Below are 20,945 nucleotides of genomic sequence, written 5' to 3'. Positions count from 1 at the left end.
CTTAGCTTTAGGAAAAAGTGTTCTTTGATTGGTTACTAGAGGGAAGGATTAGATAGTTTCAGTCAAAGAAAAGCTAGTGAGTTTATCATGATCTGAAAATCTCCTCCTCTGTCTTTCCAGTGATGTTTATTTGGTACTTTTACGTTTTGTTCTCATTGATACAGTGTCCTTAAAAGATAAAATGTGTATATGTTTTTTGCACGCCTATTGTATACTTATGGTTATTGTGTTCTAAGTGATTTTGAGAGTTTATTTTCCAGGATTTTTTTTTTAAAGATTTTTATTTATTAGAGAGAGAGAAAGAACGAACAAGGGGACGGACAGAGGGAGAAGCAGGCTTCCTACTGAGCAGAGAGCCTGACAACGCAGGGCTCGATCCCAGGCTTGGGATCATGACCTGAGCTGAAGACAGACACTTAACCGACTGAGCCACCCAGGCACCCCTCCAGGATATTTTTTTTTATCAGAGCAGTATATTTAGAGATCAACAAATAATGGTAAAGGATGTTTAGTCAATAACATTTAGTTTAGTTAGAACATTTAATGGAACGTTTAGTTAGGAATATGTTCCTTACAATTCATTTTTTATTATGTTATATCTTTTGTTATTAATAATTCATCTATATAGTGATTTATTCATTCCCAGGCACCACTCCACTTTCTCCCACAAGTAAAATGTATCAGGAAAGCAGGGGCTTAACATTGTGTTGGGTGCATTCCTAGGCACTGAGTAAGCAGCAGGGAACAAGATAATTACAGTCCCTGCCTTTCTGGAGCTTAATTCAGGGGTGACAGACAAGTATTTATAATAATGACTAAATTTTTTTAATTGATCTATTTTTTTAGAGTAGTTTTAGGTTCACAGGAAATATTGAGTGGAAGGTACTGAGAGTTCCCTTATACTCCCTGCATTCCTTGCCTTCCACACCACAGCCTCACCCACTATCAACATTCATATGTTTAGATCATCTACATTAATGTACTTATGGATATCATTGGATTTAAATCTACCATTTTATATTCTACTTTTCTCATCTCAACTTTGGTTTTTTTCCTTCAATCTTTTGGATCAGTTGAGTTTTTATAATAATTCTATTTTATCTCTACCATTGGCTTCTCAGTTATATCTCTTATTTTTTATTGGTCTTCTACTGTTCATAATACACATTTCAACTTAGTCTACTTTCAAATAATATTATACCACTACATGTATAGCATAAGAATATTGATATCGTAAAGTTCCATTTCCTCCCATCTGTGCTATGCTTTGTTATTACTTTTCTTTAGATAGTTATCTTTTAAAGACATGAGAAATTTTTATTTTATTTATTTATTTAGATTTTATTTATTTGAGAGAGAGAGAGAGTGCATGGGGGGGGTGAGAATGGAGAGGCACACTCCCTGCTGAGCAGGGAGCCAGATGATCAGACATCCCTGGGGCTCAATCCCAGGACCCTGAGACCATGACCTGAGCTAAAAGCAGACACTTAACTGATGAACCACCCAGGCGCCCCAATGTGAGAAATTTTTAAAACATTTGCTCTCATTTTTACCATTTCTAATGCTCTTCCTTTTTTTTTTTTTAATTAAAAGATTTTATTTATTTATTTGACAGACACAGCGAGAGAGGGAACACAAGCAGGGGGAGTGGGAGACGGAGAAGCAGGCTCCCTGCTAAGCAGGGAGCCCAATGTGGGGCTCCATCCCAGGACCCTGGGATCATGACCTGAGCTGAAGCCTTAACGCTTAACGACTGAGCCACCCAGGCATTCCAGTGCTCTTCATTTTCTTAAACATTTCTTGTTGTACAGGTCTATTAGCAGTGGATTCTGTCAACTTTTGTTTATCAGGAGAAGTTTGTTTTTTTCTATTTTGAAAGATATTGAGTATAAAATTCTTTGATGGATCTGGATATGGATACGGTTATATGTGTATATATGTGTGTGACACACAAGGTGTTTATCCAAGTCATTGGATTTATTGTTTGTTGTCTTTTATTCAGTTAGGAAAATTTTCATCTCTTATCTCTTCAAGTATTTTTTGCCTGTGTTCTTGTTGTTTGTTCCCCTTGTTCTGGGAATCCAATTACATGTACATTAGACCATTTGTTAATACCTCACAGCTCTTAGATGATCTGATCTTTTTTTCTACTTTTTCTCTCTGTAATTCATGTTGGATAATTTTGATTGAGCCATGTTCAAATTTACTTTCTTTAGCTGTGTCCAGTCTCCTGATAAGTTCATCACAGGAATTTTTCATTTCTGATATTGTGCTTCATATATTTTGTATTACCATTTGACTTCTTAATAATAGTTCTCCTTTTCCTACTGAAATTCTGTATCATGCATGTTGTTCTCCTTTCCACGAGTTCCTTCAACATATTCATCTAATCATAGTAATTTTAAAGTCCACTGTGTGATCATACCAATAGGTGGGTCATCTGCTGTAAATCTCGTTGGTTTTTTTGCATTATCTTTTTTGTTGTTTTTTGTTTTATATATTTTTTAAATTTTATTTATTTTTGAGAGAGAGAGAATGACAGAGAGAGAAGGAAAAGGGTGAGGATCAGAGGGAGAAGCAGACTCCCTGCCGAGCAGGGAGCCCGATGCGGGACTCGATCCCAGGGACTCCAGGATCATGACCTGAGCCGAAGGCAGTCGCTTAACCAACTGAGCCACCCAGGCGCCCCCTTTTTGCATTATCTTTTGATTAAAATTTTAATTTTCTTGTCTTTTTCTGTCTCATAAATTTTGATTGAATTCTAGATTCTTGCTTTTAGACTTTATGCCTCTAATAGCTCCAAATCTCAAACTGAGTAAACCCTGATCTCTTTCCATTATATTTATTCCTAATCTGCAGAATGTTGCTAAAATAAATCCTAGGCTGATTGATATGAATATAAATTCATATACTCCAGTTATACTTAAATCCCCAGTGCAGTATTATAATTTTATTTTCTCCTGTGATTTTTTAATAACATTTTCTTTTCCCCAGCTTATTTTATTATAAGAGTATAGTATATAATACATATAGCATACAAAGTATGTGTTAATTTTGTATGTTATCAGCAAGGCTTCTGGTCAGCAGTAGGCTATTAGTAGTTAAGTTTTTAGGGAGTTAAAAGTTACATGTGGATTTTTGACTGTGTAGGGTGTCAGCACCCCTAACTCCTGCATTGTTCAAGGGTTAATTGTATAAACATATATGTAACTAATAACAGGCCCTCAAGATCTATGAAGCAAAAATTGGGGCACCTGGGTGGCTTAGTCAGTTGAGCATCCAACTCTTAATTTCAGCTCAGCTCATGATCTCAGGGTTGTGGAATCTAGCCCCATGTCAGGCTCCACGCTTAGCAGGGAGTCTGCTTGAGATTCTCTCCCTCTGCCCTTCCCCACTGCTCTCTCTCAAATAAAAAAATCTTTTTAAAAAAGATATATGAAGCAAAAACTGAAAAAATTGGAGGGAGAAATAAACAGTTCTACAAGAATAGTTGGAAATTTCAATACACTACTTTCAATAATGCATAGACCAACTTGACATAAGATGAGTAACAAAATAGAGGACTTGAACAACATAATAAACCAATTAGACCTAACAGATATATATATAGAATATTCTACCCAACAACAGCACAGAATACACGCTCTTAAGTACACACAGGACATTCTCCACAATAGACCATGTGTTGGGCCAAAACAAAAACTTCAATACATTTTAAATGAGACACCATATAAGGTATCTTCTCTGACTGCAATATAATGAAGTTAGTAGAAATCTATAACAGAAGTAAAACTGGAAAAATCACAAATATGTGGCAATTAAACAACACACTTTTAACCCGTGAGTCAAAGATGAAATCATAAAAGAAATTAGAAAATACTTAGAGATATATGAAAGTGAAAACATAGCATACCAAATCTTAATGGAATGCAAGGAGAGCAGTGCTCAGAGGGAAATTTATAGCTATAAATGCCTACATTTAAAAAGAAAAGAGATCAGAAATCAGTAACCTAACATATTTTAAGAAACTTGAAAATGAAGAGCAAAATAAACCCAAAGCTAGCAGAAGGGAGGAAGGAAATGTTGAAAATGAGAGCAAAAATAAACAATAAAGAGAAGAGAAAAACAGAGAAAATAATAAATAATAAAATAAACAGTAAAAACAAATGTTGGTTCTTTGAGAAGATCAACAAAACTAACAAAGTTTCTTTAGACTGCCAGGGAAAAAAGAGAAGATGCAAATAACTAAAATCAGAAATGGAAATGGAAACATAACTAAGCAACCTTACAGAGATAAGAGGATTCAGAGAGAATAGTATGAACAATATACATCAACAGATTAGATAACCTGGAAGAAATGCACCAATTCCTCAAAACATACAAATTAAACTGATTGAAGAAGAAATAGAAAATCTCAACCCATACATAAGAGTAAAGAGATCAAATCGTTAATCAAAAATCCCCCAACAAAATTCCAGCCCAACTGGCTTCACTTGAAGTAAATTCTACCAGATATTTAAAGAAGAATTAACACTAATCCCTTTCAGACTCCAAAAAATTGAAGAGAAGGGAATGCTTACTCTGTGAGGCCTGCATTACCCTGATACCAAAACCAGATAAAGACATCACAAGAAAATAAAATAATATACCAGTGTCCCTTATGAATATAGATGCAGAAGTTCTCAACAAAATATTAGCAAATGAAATCCAGCAGTTGTCAGGGGCCCCTGGCTGGCTCAGGTGACTCTTAACCTGAGGGTTGTGAGTTCAAGCCCCATGTTGAGCATGGAGCCTACTTAAAAAAAATAAATAAAAATAAATAGGTTTTTAAAAAATCCAGCAATATATTGAAAATATTATTCACTATGGCCAAGTGGAACTTATCCCAGTAATGCAAGGGTGGTTCAACATAAGAAAATCAGTGTAATACATCATATTAATAGAACTAAGGAAATGACTGGGGCGCCTGGGTGGCTCAGTTGGTTAAGCAGCCAGCTCTTGATCTGGACTCAGGTCATGATCTCAGGATCCTGGGATCAAGCCCCACATCAAGCTCCAAGCTCAGTGGGGGTCTGCTTAAGGATTCTCTCTCTCCCTGTCCCCCTGCCCCTGCTTGCACACACACACTCTCTCTAAAATAAATAACATTTTTTGAGAAAGAATTAAGGAAATGACATGATCATCTCAGCTGACACAGAAAAGACATTTGACAAAATCCAACATCTTTTTATGATTAAAAAGTGTTTGAAAACTAAGAATAGAGGAAAAATCCCTCAACATGGTAAAAAGTATTTATGAGAAACCCACAGCTAACATCATACTCAATGGTGAAAGACTGAAATCTGTCCTCCTAAGATCAGAAACAAGAGAAGGATACTTGCTTTCACTGTTGGTATTCAATGTTGTACTGAAAGTTCTAGCCAGAGCTAGTAGAGAAGGAAAGGAAAGACATCAAATTAAAAAGGAAAGGGTAAGGGGCGCCTGGGTGGCTCAGATAGTTAAGCATCTGCCTTCGGCTCGGGTCATGATATCTAGGGATCAAGCCCCATGTCAGGCTCCCAGCTCAGCGGGGAGTCTGCTTCTGCCTCTCCCCCTGCTTGTGCTCTCTCTCTCTCTCTCAAATGAATTAAAAAAAAAAAAAAATCTTAAAAGGAAAGGGTAAGGCTATCTCCAGTCACAGATAATGTGACCCCATATATAGAAAATCCCAGAGGATCAACGAGAAAGATACTAAAGCTAATAAACTAATTTGGCAAAGTTGCAGGGTACAAAACACAAATCAGTTGTGTTTCTATATGCCAGCATTGAACAATTTGAAAAGGAAATTAAGAAAGCAATTCTGTTTACATTAGCGCCTAAAAGAGGTGAAAGTTTTGTATGCTGAAAACTACAAAACATTGCTGAAAAAATTACAGCAGACCTAAATAAATGGAAAGACATTTCATGTTTGTGGATAGGAAGACTTAACATTGTTAAGACATCAGTGCTATCTAAAGTGATCTATAAATTCAACAACATCCTTATCAGAATTCCAACAGCCTTTTTCTTTTTTTTTTCTTCCAAATTTTTATTTAAATTCCAGTTAGCTAACATACAGTGTAATTTTACTTTCAGGTATAGGATTTGGTGATTCATCACTTACATACAGCACCTAGTGCTCATCACGAGAGGCTTTCTTAATACCCATTACCCATTTAACCCATCTGCCTACCGGCCTCCCCTCCACTAACCCTCAAATTGTTTTCTATAGTTAAGAGTCTGTTTTATGGTTTGCCTCTCTCTTTATTCCCCCTGTGTTCATTTGTTTTGTTTCTTAAATTCCACACCTGAGTGAAAACATATGGTGTTTGTCTTACTGACTTATTTTGCTTAGCATAATACTCTCTACCTCCGTCCATATTGTTGCAAATGTCAAGATTTCATTCTTTTTTATAGTTGAATGATATTCCATTGTGTGTATGTATATATATATACCACATGATCTTTATCCATCAATCAGTGGACATTTCAGCTTTTTCCATAATTTTGCTATTATTGATACTGCTCCTATAAACATTGGGGTACATGTGCCCCTTCGAATCAGTATTTTTGTATCTTTTGGGTAAATTCCTAGTAGTGCAATTGCTGGGTCAGAGGGTGGTTCTCTATTTTAACTTTTTGAGGAACCTCCATAGTGTTTTCCAGAGTGGCTGCACCAGTTTGCATTCCCACCAGCAGTGTAAGAAGGTTCCCCTTTCTCCGTATCCTTGCCAACATCTGTTGTTTCCTATGTTGTTATTTTAGCCAGGTGTGAGGTGGTATCTCATTGTGGTTTTGATTTGGATTTCTCTGATGATGAGGAGTGCTGTGTCTACTAGCCATATGGATGTTTTCTTTGGAAAAAATGTCTGTTTATGTTTTCTGCCCAGTTGTTAACTGGATTATTTGTTTTTGGGTGTTGAGTTCAATAAGTTCTTTATAGATTTTGGATACTAACCCATTATCTGATATGTCATTTGCAAATATCTTCTCCCACTCCAAAGATTGTCTTTTAGTTTTGTTGATTGTTTCCTTCACTGTGCAGAAGCCTTTTATCTTGATGAAGTCCCAGTAGTTCATTTTTGCTTTTGTTTCCCTTGCCTCTGGTGACATGTCCAGTAAGAAGTTGCTATGGCCAATGTCAAAGAGGTTACTCCCTGTGTTCTCCTCTAGGATTTTGATGGTTTCCTGTCTCATATTTAGGTCTCTCATTCATTTTGAATTTATTTTTGTGTATAAGAAAGTGGTCCAGTTTCATTCCTTTGCATGTGGCTGTCCAGTTTTCCCACCACCATTTGTTGAAGAGACTTTTTTCCATTGGATGTTCTTTCATTTTTTGGTCAAAGATTAGTTTACCATGTTGTTGTGGGTTCATTTCTGGGTTTTCTATTCTGTTCCATTAATCTATGGATTATGGTGACAACCATTTTCACAGAAATGGAAAACCTTACTCTCAAATTCATATGAAATTGCAAGGAGTCCTGAGAAGCCAAAACAGTCTTACAGAGGAAGAATAAAATTGGAGGACTAACACTTCCTGACTTTGAAAGTTACTACAAAGCTACAGTATTAAACTAAAGCACCTGGGTGGCTCAGTTGGTTAAGTGGCTGCCTTTGGCTCAGGTTGTGATCCCAGGGTCCTGGGATGGAGCCCCACATCGGGCTCCTTGCTCAGCGGGGAGCCTGCTTCTCCCTCTGACTATCACTTCCCTTGCTTGTGCTTGCTCTCTCACCCCTGCCCCCTGTCAAATAAATAAAAAAAATCTTAAAAATAAAAAAAGGTAATTGTAAACAAAAAAGAAAAAAGTAAAACAACAACAACAACAACAACAACAACAAAAAACCCCAAAAATATTATGGTCCTGGCGTAAAGACAAACAAGTGGACCAATAGAATAGAATAGAGGCCCTAGATATAAACCCTCATGTGTCTGGTCAGTTTATTTTCAAAAAAGGGTGCTAGAACTGTTCAGTAGAGAAAAGGCCCATTTTCAACAAATGGTACTGGGAAAACTGAATATCCAACATGGAAAAGGATGGATGAGAATGGATCCAGACCTTATACCCTGTACAAAAAAATTAACTCAAAATTGATCAAAGACCTGAAGAGTTAAAACTATAAAATTGTTAGAAGACAGCATAAGGGAAAATCTTCATCACCCTGGATTTGACATTGGTTTCTTCAGTAAGATACCAAAAGCACAGGTAACAAAAGGAAAAAATAAATCATACTTCATCATAATTAAGAACTTTTATGTATCAAAAGATAGTATCAGAGTCAAAAGACAATCTACTCAATAGGAGAAAATATTTGCAAATCAAATATCTGATAAGGAATTAATATTTAGAATATATAAAGAACGTCAAAAACTTGATAACTAAAAAAAAAAACCCAAGTCAGAAACGGGCAAAGGATTTGAATAGACATTTCTTTAAAGAAGATATACAAATGGCCAATAAGCCCTTGAAAAGATGTTCAACATCATTAGTCATTAGAGAAATGCAAATCAAAAACCACAGTGAGATACCTCTTCACAGCTACTAGGATGGTAATATAAATAATATATGTTGAAGTCTTAACCCCCAGTGTGATTATATTTGGAGCTAGGATAGCCTTTAAGGAGACCCATTAAAGTTCAATGAAGTCATAAAGATGGGCCCTATTTTAATAGGACTGGTGTCTTTATAAGAAGAGGAAGAGACATGAGGGATGTCTTTCTGTATATATGTAGAGGAAAAGCCATGTGAAGACACATTGAGAAGGTGGCTCTCTGTAAGCCAGGAAAAGAAGTCTCACCAGAAACCAGTGCTGTTGGCACTTTGATCTTGGACTTTGCATCTTTTGCCTTCTATCTTGTTCTTGTCTGCACAATGACCTTCCACAGGGCTACATGTTCCAGGCCTGTTGGAGGATACTGTGTGCTCTAGCTGGAATGAGGGAAGGTGTATAGATTGTGCCACTTTAGACAACTAGTAGAGATCCCTCTGGCACAGAGATGGCGCTACTTTAGATAACTACCCTATGACCTCACCACAATGATCCCCCTGCTCTGTAAATTCTGTAGATTAAGGTCTGGACTTTGTGGAAAATAGCTGCATAGTGCTGAGATCATCCATCCACCCCATCCCCCTGGCAGTAAGTTGCCCTAAATAAAAAACTAAATAGTATGGAGTAGCTTGCTTTGTGTTTTGGTCTCAAAGTGCCTTCTGAGTCCAGAGGATAGTTTACTGCCCCTCCTCCACCTTCTGATAGACTTCTGGCCTCCAGAACTCTGAAGAACATAAATTTCTGTTGTTTACGCCACCCAATCTGTGGTATCTTGTTATGGCAGCCTGAGCTGTCTAATGTGTATAATTTTTTTAAAAACTGAAAATATGGGGCACCTGGGTGGCTCAGTTGGTTAAGCAGCTGACTCTTGATTTCAGGTCTGGTCTTGATTTCAGGTCATGAGTTTAAGCCCCACATTGGGCTCCATGCCCAGCATAGAGCCTACTTAAATACATACATACATACATATATACCTGAAAATAAATGTTTGTGAGGATGTGGAGAAATTGGAACCCTTGAGCATTGTTTGTGGAAATATAAAATACCACAGCCACTGGAAAACAGTTTGTCATTTTCTCAAAAGGTTAAAACATACAATTACCATATGTTCTAGCTATTCCACTCCTAGGTATATATCCAGAAGAATTGAAAACAGGGAGTTGAACAAACATTTTTATGTCCATGTTTATAGAAGTATTATTCATAACAACCAAAAGACGAAACCACCCATGTCCATTAACAGATTACTGCATAAACAATATGGTATATACATATAATGGAATATTATTCAGCCATATAAAAGAATGAAAGTTTAATTTATGCAGCAACAACATAGACAGACCTTGGAAACATGCTTAGTGAAATAAGTCAGACTCAGAAGGGTAAATATAGTATGATCCCACTTGTATGTGAGGTACCTGAATAGTCAAATTGAAAGAGACAAAGTAGAACAGAGATTATGGGGAGTTGAAGGGAGGAGGAAAGGGCTAATTATTGTTTAATAGAGTTTTTGTTAGGGATGATAAAGAAGTTTTAGGTATAGATAGTGGTGATGGTTATATAAGATTGTGAATATTTAATGCTGATGAATAGTAAGCATGCTTAAGAATGATTAAAATTAAATATCATGTATATTTTACCATACATGCAGACATGCATACACAAACTCCTAAAAAAAAATCACCACTGATTTCATTAGAAAAGTCTTTAAGTATTAGTGGAAACTATCAGGCTCATGGCGACAAATACAAGGTTTCAAAAATTCTGATATTTGCATGAAAGCTCCGTTTTCCTTGACATTACAGATTCATTTTGTTCATTTTCAGGGAAATGTCTGACACAAAATGAAGTCTGAATAACCATAATTTGTTTGTTGTTTTCTAATTAAAAATGGTGTTCCATGAAAAAATCAGCTAGGTCAGCTCACAACTTTATCACACAAGTGCTTTGGCTTAAGACAACTCTCTCGGGGCGCCTGGGTGGCTCAGTCGGTTGAGCGTCTGCCTTTGGCTTGGGTCATGATCCCAGGGTCCTGGGATCGAGCCGGTCAAGTTCCCCGCTCGGTGGGGGCCTGCTTCTCCCTCTCCCTCTGCTGCTCCCTCTGCTTGTGCACTCTCTCTCTCTCAGATAAATAAAATAAAATAAAACAAAATAAAATAGACAACTGTCTCAATTCGAGCTGCTCTAACACATATGCCATGGACTGGGTAGCTTAAATAACAAGTTTCTTTCTCACAGTTCCAGGATGAAGGTGCCAACAGATCTGGTATCTGGTGAGGGCCTGCTTTGCAGATGGCTATCTTCTTGTATCCTCACATGGCAAATAGCAGAAACGAAAGCAAGCTATCCCATGTTTCTTTTTATAAGGGCACTTACCCCACTCATCAGAACTCTACCCTCATGACTCATTTACCACCTAATACCATCATATTAGGGGCTAGGAATTCAAGAAACATTCAGTCAATAAAAATAGCCATTGTACTTGGATAATGCTGCAAAAGTGCTTTATGCTTTCATCTCATTTTTTTTTTTAAAGATTTAATTTATTTATTAGAGAGAGAGTGGAAGGTGGTGGTGGGTAGGGGAGAGCAAAGGGAATGATGGGACAAGCAGACTCTGAGCTGAGCATGGAGCCTGACTTGGGGCTTGATCCCAGGACCCCGAGACCATAACCCAAGCTGAAACCAAGAGTTGGACGCTTAACCAACTGAGCCACCTAGGCGCCCCCCATTTTTTTCTAATTGTGATTAAAAACACATAAAAAATTTACCATTTTAACCATTTTGAAGTGTACAGTTCAGGAGTGTTAAGTATATTCACATTGTTGTGAAACATTTCCAGAACGTGCTCATTTTGCAGAACTAAAGCTTTTGTTCCATTTTGTCACACACAATAAGACAGGTACTCAAGGCTTGAGATTTCATAAAGTTAATTTTTTTTGCTCCATCAAGGACATCTTAAGTTGAAACTGGCATTTTTAAAATCTTGCACATGCATTGCAGTGAATAATACAATCACTAGTATGTAAAGTTTGGTGCCACTGCCTCAGTTATCATCAGCGGTTTTATACACCATTGCTTTAGTACTATCCGTACAAAGGTGAACACAGTGAAAAGAGCAAGTAATACCGTAGTGTTTTTGCGAAAATGGTCTCGAGTTGCAAACTTTCTGAAGAGTTCTTGGGAACCCCTCCAAGCATCCGCAGACCACACATTGAAAACCACTGATTTAGATCAGTGTCTTAGGAAGATCACCTTGAAAAACAAAAACAAAACGAAACACAAGAAGTTCACTTTGGTGGTAGGATAGAGGAGGGAGACTGGAAAAACAAGGAGACCGGTTAGTTTGAGTAAAAGAGGAAGAAAGCCTATATTTGAATAATGGAGTGCAGACAAAAAGGAGAAGACCAATTTCGGAGATTTTTCAGAAGTGGAATTGATGTACAGAATTGCAAGGATGTCTTTGGACTCATGAAATTATTGCCTTTGTGCCAGATTTTATTTCTTATTTCCATTTATCCAGTTTACATCATTTACTTAATTACTCATGAAAATTGAAAATTTTTCCAGTACCATAAGAAACTAAACTAATAATGATCTGGAAGAGCAATAAGCTAGCTATTCAATTACTTACTGCTTCTACTTACTGCTTTAGTTTGGGAATTTATAACCATGTTCTTTATCATCTTCTGAATATACCTGTGTGTTAAACATAAATAGCAATTCATATATAGTTCTTTATGTCATTAGTTTAGTTTTAGGGACTAATGTCTTTTCCAGTGTTCAGACTCAATAACAAACAAAGAGCACAAATTGTTTAAACACTTGGTTCTTGATATTTCAGTTTGAAGGCTTTTTTCCCCCCTCCTCAAACAGCAGTTCAAATGCTTCACCTTCAGAAGGTGCACCACTAGTAGGAAGTTATGGATATACTCCTCATTCATTTCCAAAGTTCCAGCACCCTTCTCATGAACTTTTGAAGGAAAATGGCTTTACCCAACAAGTGTACCACAAGTATCGTCGAAGATGTCTAAGTGGTAAGATGCTTGTCCTTTATGTAGCTATGTTTAAAACTAAAATATAATATTAAAAAATGTGACATTTAATATCAGGTTAAGATATTCTTCTATTTTGTTATAATTACCTTAAGTATTCATGTGTTTTGTAGCTTAGATACATTAAGAAATAAAGTTTAGCATATTCTTGTTACTATTGACGAATGCTTAAATTTGAGCAATGAGCCAGAAAATGGATTAATATTTGTCCCTTATTTAGAAGAAACCCAAATACATTTTGGAGATTAATATTTTAAGTTATGTAAAATGTCTGCTGTTTTGACTTTAGTAAGTTTCTTTAACAAAAAAATGTTTTATTATTTCAACTTTTTCCAGAGAGAAAACGCTTGGGAATTGGCCAGTCCCAAGAAATGAATACCCTCTTTCGTTTCTGGTCCTTTTTCCTCAGAGATCACTTCAATAAAAAAATGTATGAGGAATTTAGACAACTTGCTTGGGAAGATGCAAAAGAAAATTACAGGTCAAATATTTTCTCACATTTTTACAGTTAAGGGGTTTTCAAAAAAATAATATAAAAACTAGTACTGAAGTAGCCCAGTTTTGAACTATGAAAGTAGCACAACATAACTGGAGAGAGGGCTGTATTAGTTTCCTATTGCTGCATTGCAGATTATCCCAAAACTCAGAAGATTAAACAACAAACATTTATTAGTTTACAGTTTCTAAGGGTCAAGACCCTAGGAACAGCTTAGCTGGGTGGTTCTGACTTAGATGTCTCATGTGCAGGCAAGGTATTTTACTAGGCTGCAGTCTCTGAAGACTTGACTCAGGCTGGAGGATTCTCTTCAAGCTTATTCACATGGCTGTTGGCAGGAAGCTTTAGTTCTTCACCACATAGGCCTCCCATTAGGCATTTAACAACATGACTTCATTCAGAGGAAATGATCTAAGAAAGATGGAGAACTTCCAAGATGGAAACCTTGGTGTCTTGTATAACCTGTGCTTGAAAGTAACATACCATCACTTCTGCCATGTTGTATTATAAACACAGACCAACCCTTGTACCATACCTGGTAGGAGGAGACTACCCAAGATTGTGAATACCAGGAGGTAGGATCATTTGGAGTCTTCTTAGGGGCTGGCACAAAGGCCAAATGAAATTTGAGAGAACCACTAGAGACTTCCCTTGCATAGGCATACACATCCCCAAATTGATAAATACTTAGAGCTAAACTAGTTGTTAAGATACCTTGAGCCAAGAAAAAATAAAGCCCCTCATGATGTGTCCAGACTCATCTATCAGATCTCATTTTTTTCCTACCAGCGCTCTAGTTCTCTAGGCAACAGTGGTACAGAACGTGTTTTCTGAATGACACAAGCTCTAGCCTTAAGGTGTCTATATATATTCTCTTCTTCCTCCCTCTTCTTTGCTAACTCATTCTTTTCATCCAGGTTAGACCTTGTTTTCTTGGGAAATGTTCAGGATAAGTTTTTTTGTTTTTGTTTTTTTTTTAAGATTTTATTTATTTGAGAGAGAATGAGAGAGAGAGAGAGAGAAAGCACATGAGAGGGGGGAGGGTCAGAGGGAGAAGCAGACTCCCTGCCGAGCAAGGAGCCCAATGCGGGACTCGATCCCGGGACTCCAGGATCATGACCTGAGCTGAAGGCAGTCGCTTAACCAACTGAGTCACCCAGGCGCCCCTGGATAAGTTTTGAGAGTGTCTTTAGGGTGGGGTTGAGACCAGACTAAAAGGGTGAGAAGGAACATGAGATAGGCTCATGCAAACTGTTTATTCCTGGAAAATGGTAGGAGGAAGAAGAGATGGAAAGAAGAAATAAAGATAATTTTACACTTACTGTTTACTCATATTTACCATTCGTCAAGTTCTATTTGTAAATCTTAAATAAGAATATATTGTTAATCAGTTATTATGATCTTTGAAAGGAATACAAGATGCTGCAAATAAATTTTTCTAGAAAAAAATTACATTTGCCCTGACTTCTATAAAAATAAAGACTATTTAATTTTCATCCAGAATCTTTATCTTGATCAGGAATGACAGATACATAGTATGTTTACCTCTGTTTCTCTCTCTTCTGTTATTACTGACATCTCTAATCAGTCCCAGCACTGTTTAATGTTGTTCTTGAATTCAGATTTATAGTCTTATCAAAATTTTAACAGCTACTGCCAGTTTACCAGAGTTGGCACAAAAGGCAAAATTTGCTGTTTCTCATTTTGATGTTCTCATTCAAACTATGGTGTGCTACCCATTAGTGGATTGTGAAGTCAGTTTAGTAATTTGAAAAATATCAGACTGTACTGAACATAGTAAAGCTAAATTTTTTCGCAGTTTCACATACATACATGCAAATTTAAGAATTGTTTGCAAAACTTATATATGCTTTTATGTACACATATTATATTTGTGAGTGTTATGTTGACTTGGTCACCAGATAAAGTATTTTTCTTACTCTTGTACTTAGAAAAGTTTGAAAGTCATTTTTATAATTAATCTCAGCATATTTTGCTCTTTCTGCAAACAGTTTGTTCTTCAGGACTTTCGAATAACTTTTCTGATATGCCCATGACTATCCAAGTCTAGGTTGGGAGTTCTTCTGTGTTCCTACAGTTGTCTGTGTATGTTTCTGTTAGTTGTTTTTTTTTTTTTTTTAAAGATTTTATTTATTTATTTGACAGACAGCGAGAGAGGGAACACAAGCAGTGGGAGTGGGAGAGGGAGAAGCAGGCTTCCCGCTGAGCAGGGAGCCTGATGCGGAACTCGATCCCAGGACCCCGGGATCATGACCTGAGCCGAAGGCAGATGCTTAACGACTGAGCCACCCAGGCGTCCCTCTAGTAGCTTTTTAACACATAATTTTGGGTCTGTTTTTGCAGTGTTCATGACTAGCCTGGATTAGCTTTCCTTAGGAAATATCACACAGTGGTTAAGCATCTGAAGGCTTTGAAATCAGACCTAAATTTGAATCCCAGCCTATTAATTACTGTGAGCTTGGCAAGTTATTATTCCCAGTAAGCTTTAGGTTCTTTATATATAAAGTAGGGGAAATTATGGTAGATACCCTCATAGGGTTATTGTGAAAATTAAACAAAACAGAACATGTAAAGGTCTTAACATATGATACACAGTAAGTGCTCAATAAATTGTTACTGTTATTAGAAGATCAATACTAAATCTACCCACTGACTAAATTTATCCATTGGCTAAAGATGGTTTCAAGAAGGAAGGAGAGAAATAACCTTTATATTATGTGTCTTCAACATGCCACCTCTGGTCTAAGTGCTTTACAAATATTATGTCATCTATTCTTAAAAAGTAGGATATGGTTATCCCCATTTTTAGGATATAATTACAGGCCTAAAATTCAAATATAGTTCTTTCTGCTTCTCAGCCTTTATGTTTTCCACTCATCTAAGCTGTCTCATAATGAGGGGTAAATGAATATAAATAACAACTGAGAGGCTGGCCATTTGCCCCTGCTCTTCAGCAGTTATGCTGCTTAGTTGGGTTGTTATTAATGTCATCCTTTTGGTCTTTGGATTTGGTTTACTAAAAAATAAGACTAAAAATCCAAATATTGTAGTAGTCTATTGGCCTTTACCAATATAAACTAATATATAACTAATATCAAAATAATATCCCGTGAAAGAAGTATCAAGGCGGATTTGTCATTTCTGAGATGGTGGTTCTTTAGTCCTTAGTCTGCTTAGCCTTCAGTCATACAAGCTCAAAGAATAGCATCACTTACGGCTACCAAAGCAAAGAGTTCAGGTCAGTGTGTGGGTGTATTAGTTGGTAGTCCCACATTTCTCTTGGTGGCTTGCCAAGAAACCTATTTATTCTTCTGGACAGACCATCACTTTCCATCTTGAAAATAAGCTAGTTACAAAAGACACACACACACACACACACACCCCTTCTTGTGAATAAAAACTAGGCAAAATTATGTTACTAGTAATGAAGAAATTGTAGTCTTTATTCCACTAAGGCACTCAGAACAACGTAAGGATTCTAACTGAGGAATCTTTTAATTGTGACATGTTTTAGTTGAGTAAGCTAGACATGGTCCTTTTACTGCTGCCTTGTTGACTTTGTTCATTCTCATGGGTTCTACTCATCACCATTAATTAAAGGTTGAGCCCATGTAGTTTGCTAATCCACTGTGCAAAATTTGTCTTGGGTTCTCTAGGTAGTTATAGAAGAATACAAGGAAATTTGTTTTCTGACTTATGTAGTGATTACAATTATTTTAGCAAAATATCTTTTATGAAATGTACTTTATAACTGAAGCAGGGAAGATCTGTTAGGAGCCATTTAATTAGGTTTGTCATTTCTAGTTGAATGGGTCAACCACACATAGGGTCTAGGGTACAAAAGTGAGGTCTTTCTCTCTCTTGAGTAAAGATTCTGTTCAAAAGTATTTAAAACCATGCACTAGTATAAACCTCGGTTTGGAAAAAATTGAAAACATTCCCAATGTCACTAAATCTTTTGACAATTTCTTCAGAAATACCAAGCCACACTGTAGTTGCCCATCGGCTGCCTCATTCTGCAGGTTCCCGGTATACTTCTATGAGGTGCTATGGCTGAGTGAACAAAAATAGCAAAGCCATCTATGGATTACTAAATAACCACTTCAGCTAAAAAAAACCTGCATCCTAAAAATTACATACATTTAAGCCTTTGTTTTTTTTGCTTGGGGTTATTTGTGTCCTGTTTGCTTCTATCTATGAGATGTTTGCATTGTCATAGTAAAATTTTTATTATAAACCTTTTATTTCCTTTCTACAGGTATGGATTAGAATGTCTGTTCAGGTTTTATAGTTATGGACTGGAAAAAAAATTCAGACAAGAAATTTTTAAGGATTTCCAAGAAGAAACCAAAAAAGACTACGAATCTGGTAAAACAAAACAAAACCCAATAATCTTGTTCTATTTGGAAATTGTAAACCTGAGTCAATAAATAGGGAAGGAGTTCATAACTATTTTCTTCAGAATAGGCCATTTAAGACCTTCAGGCCAGTATTACGGTTCTTGATGAAGGATGGGGCACCATATAGTAAGAAGGTCATCCCTGTGAGGTGTTGGAAAATAACCGCGCCCAAGAGTTTCCTTTATGGAGTAGTATTTTGCCATTTTTCCCTTGACAAACATGAAGATGATACTCACTGATATTCCATTACATGAAAATTCTTTGTAACATCAGCAAGTTACTGCTTGGAAAGATGGAATAGCACAGTAGGTAACAGTGCAAGCTTTGGGCTAGATCCATACGTAGGTCTGAATCCCATTTTCACCACTTGGTAGCTGTGTGACCTTGGTTAAGTTACATAACTTTGTTAGCCTTAGTTTACTTACCAGTAATATACACAAGAGCACCCGTATTACAGGTTTGTATATGGTTCAAATTAGTTTAATATATAAAAACCACTTAATACCTGTTATATAACAAATGCTTACTAAATGTTAGCTGCCATTATTATTACAAAGTCTTATTCTCAAAATCTAGATAAAGTATATGCTGGAAGATAAATGGTCAATTGCTGATAGGATCATGTTTAATATGAATCATTTTTTAAATTCTATATAATTAATTGTGAATATTTTTCTTTGTTATTAGGTCAGCTATATGGGTTAGAAAAGTTTTGGGCTTATCTAAAATATTCTCAATCTAAGACGCAGCATATTGACCCAAAACTTCAGAAATACCTCTGTAGCTTTAAGAGGTTAGAAGACTTCCGCATTGACGTAAGTTTTAAGTCCTTTCTTCTGTAGTCTTTTTATTACCTTCATATTTTGAGCTTTCAGTGACTTTCTTAACTTTAATTTTACAATTTTTATTTTTTTAACTTTTTATTTTGAAATGGTAATTTTCTAGTTTTGAAATCAAACTTTAAAACAGGTGCAAAAGTAGTATAAAGAATTCCCATATTCCCAAATGTTAACATCTTATATAACCACAGTGCAATTGTCAGTTCACTTTAATTTTGGTGTGCCCCTATAATTAAACATTTTATAGATTTAGTAACTTTTATGTGGGTATGTTACTAATTTCTCACTAACAGTTCTAAAATTTTTCACTTTCTATGTACTTTTATTCTATACTTTTCATAATATGTGCTGATATAATATGAATTTAAATTTCCCCACATAATGAAATTAAGACAAGAATGTTATGTACATATATAGAGACAGGAGAGTAAGCCTTAATTTGATTTCAAGAGGAAAAGGAAAGCATTAAAAAAAAAGAATGGGATGAAAATAAAGTAAAGGACAAGGGGGAAAAAAAGAAAGAAGAAGAATCAAAAGAACAGAAAAGAGAGAGGTGAAAGGAATGCTAGGTCCACCTCTGCTTAGTATTGTAATTTGTTTGTCTTATATTTTGTGTAAATAGGTTTGATGGCTCAGGGACAGAATTAATAGAAGTGCCTGTCTGTGGAATTAAGATGTTTCTAGAGTGGCCTAGCCAGTTCTATAGTAAGGACATCCTTGCTCTATAATAGTGACTTTTGTCCTATCTGAGCAGAAACTAAGAATTCAGGCCTCCGCTTTTAAATACAGTGGAAGATTGGAGAAGGAGGTTATGGTCTTAACTTGTCTCCAAATGAAAATATTAGTCTGGTGGTGTATAGTTCTGGGCTCCCAAATCTTTGTAACTGGAAAGGCCTTAAAAGCTGACTTGTTCAGTGCAGAATACCGTTTCACTGCCTACCCCCTCCTTGCTTGTAGTCTGAGGGGATTTGGGAGCTTAATGGATATTTATGTTTGAAAATGTTTAAAATTAGTACCATCAGTAATGCTCTCCAGTTTCCTTATCCTAGAAGTCCTAGATAAACCTTCAGACTCGCTAAAGATTATTTGATTTGGTATCTCCTTTTTCTCCCTGCTGCTTTCATTTATCTGTTAAACATTATCATTCAAACAAGCCTAGGATAGGAGTTTAGGGTTGGAAGGGACTAGAGTTATAAATGCTTTGCAGTTGACAGAAGTTGAAAAAAGAAGGAAAATAGGCTCTTTGAAACATTTTCTTGGAGGCAGGGGACCCAGCCTTATATTTATGCCTCGCAATGTAGTTCAAGTCCTAAAACGTATAAGAATCTTAATAAATATATGTTGAGTGAAAGAATGAACAAGTACTGATAGGCTGATTTAGTCAAGGAGGAAATTTAAGCTTAATACCTTAAATTGCTGGTAAGTTTTTGTTATACTAATAAAATCTACTGAAATGCCAACATAGTTTCCTTCTTTGTTGAAAAAGTCTGACCGTAATTATGAAGGGAGGAAAAAAAAGTAAAATTGTCACTATATTGTCTTTCATAATTTGCAGCCCCCTATTAGTGAGGAATTTGGAAGAAAAAGACATTCATCTACTTCTGGTGAGGACAGTAGTTGTCATAGACGTCCATCTAATTCCTCTACAAAGCCACCAAATGCTGCTAAGCCTACATCTGCTAATCAGCTTCAGGTCCCAATAAACTGTCCCAGAAGGAATACTTCACAGGAGTCCAGTGACAATTTACACCAGGACAGTGCTGCCTCAGTCTCAACAGATGGTGAAATGCCTAAGAAATAGACTCTTATGAAAGTTGTTTGCCCTTGAAATCGACATTTACATCCGTATTTATTTGGGAAAAATCTTCTGATGTTTAACTGTGATAATCACAAAAAAGAAAAAGGAAGAAAAGTGGTAGCATTTTTTTCTAACAAGATAAATTCTAAAAACATTTTCCCTGATGTCATGAGCAAGGATAGTTTTGGTGACCTTTTGTAGAGATCCTCTAGTAACGTATTTTGGTCTCAGTATTTCTTTTTCAAAGCAATTGTTTACAAGAACAGCATTCCTTAAATATATACAAAAACAATACAAGGAATGCCTAACATTTCAGCTCATACTTCTTAAAGAAGATATAGTATGTTGTATTCATCTCTTCTATAGAGCTTTCCTAAAGAATCCAATTACCCTGTTATCAATTCATATTTGAACTTATCAAAAACAAAGGAAGATTACGTATGTATTTTTTAAATTTAAAAAAAGAATATAAAATGATAATTTGCTTTTCTTTTAGACATATAGTTTAAGGAAACTTCTTTTTTTTAACCAAAGTATAATTATATTGCAGTCAAATTGAAGTATAAAATATGTGCACATTGGATGCTGGGTTTTGCTTTTTTTTCCTGTAGTCATACCTCATGATTTCCATAGTTATTGTTGTGCTGGTGTGGAGTGTTCTGAATTGGCATCAGCTGGTTACATATTAGAAGAGATTTATTTACTTTTTGTGACTCTATAATAAACCTGCACAAGTAATTGAAAACTTGGTTGAGATTGGTTGGAATATTGT

General features: G+C 36.1%; 1 protein-coding gene across 4 annotated transcripts in view; it reads left to right on the top strand.

The window, feature by feature from the left end:
- LARP1B (La ribonucleoprotein 1B) overlaps positions 1 to 20,272 on the top strand; it is a 126,458-nt gene extending 106,186 nt beyond the window's left edge. For all 4 annotated transcript variants that reach the window (XM_035023087.1, XM_035023086.1, XM_035023085.1 and 1 more), the window contains 5 exons: positions 12,441 to 12,601; positions 12,956 to 13,100; positions 17,395 to 17,504; positions 18,224 to 18,351; positions 19,931 to 20,272. In XM_035023087.1, the coding sequence (XP_034878978.1) occupies positions 12,441 to 12,601; positions 12,956 to 13,100; positions 17,395 to 17,504; positions 18,224 to 18,351; positions 19,931 to 20,176 (790 nt within the window). In that variant the 3' untranslated portion in view covers positions 20,177 to 20,272. The remainder of the gene's footprint in view (positions 1 to 12,440; positions 12,602 to 12,955; positions 13,101 to 17,394; positions 17,505 to 18,223; positions 18,352 to 19,930) is intronic.
- The last annotated feature ends 673 nt before the right edge of the window (positions 20,273 to 20,945 follow it).

Source organism: Mirounga leonina, unplaced genomic scaffold (genome assembly GCF_011800145.1).
Source record: "Mirounga leonina isolate KUSES-001 unplaced genomic scaffold, KU_Mleo_1.0 Mir_176, whole genome shotgun sequence".
NCBI lineage: Eukaryota > Metazoa > Chordata > Mammalia > Carnivora > Phocidae > Mirounga > Mirounga leonina.
The sequence above is the reverse complement of the archived record's forward strand: the minus strand, read 5'-3'. Positions and strand labels throughout refer to the sequence as shown.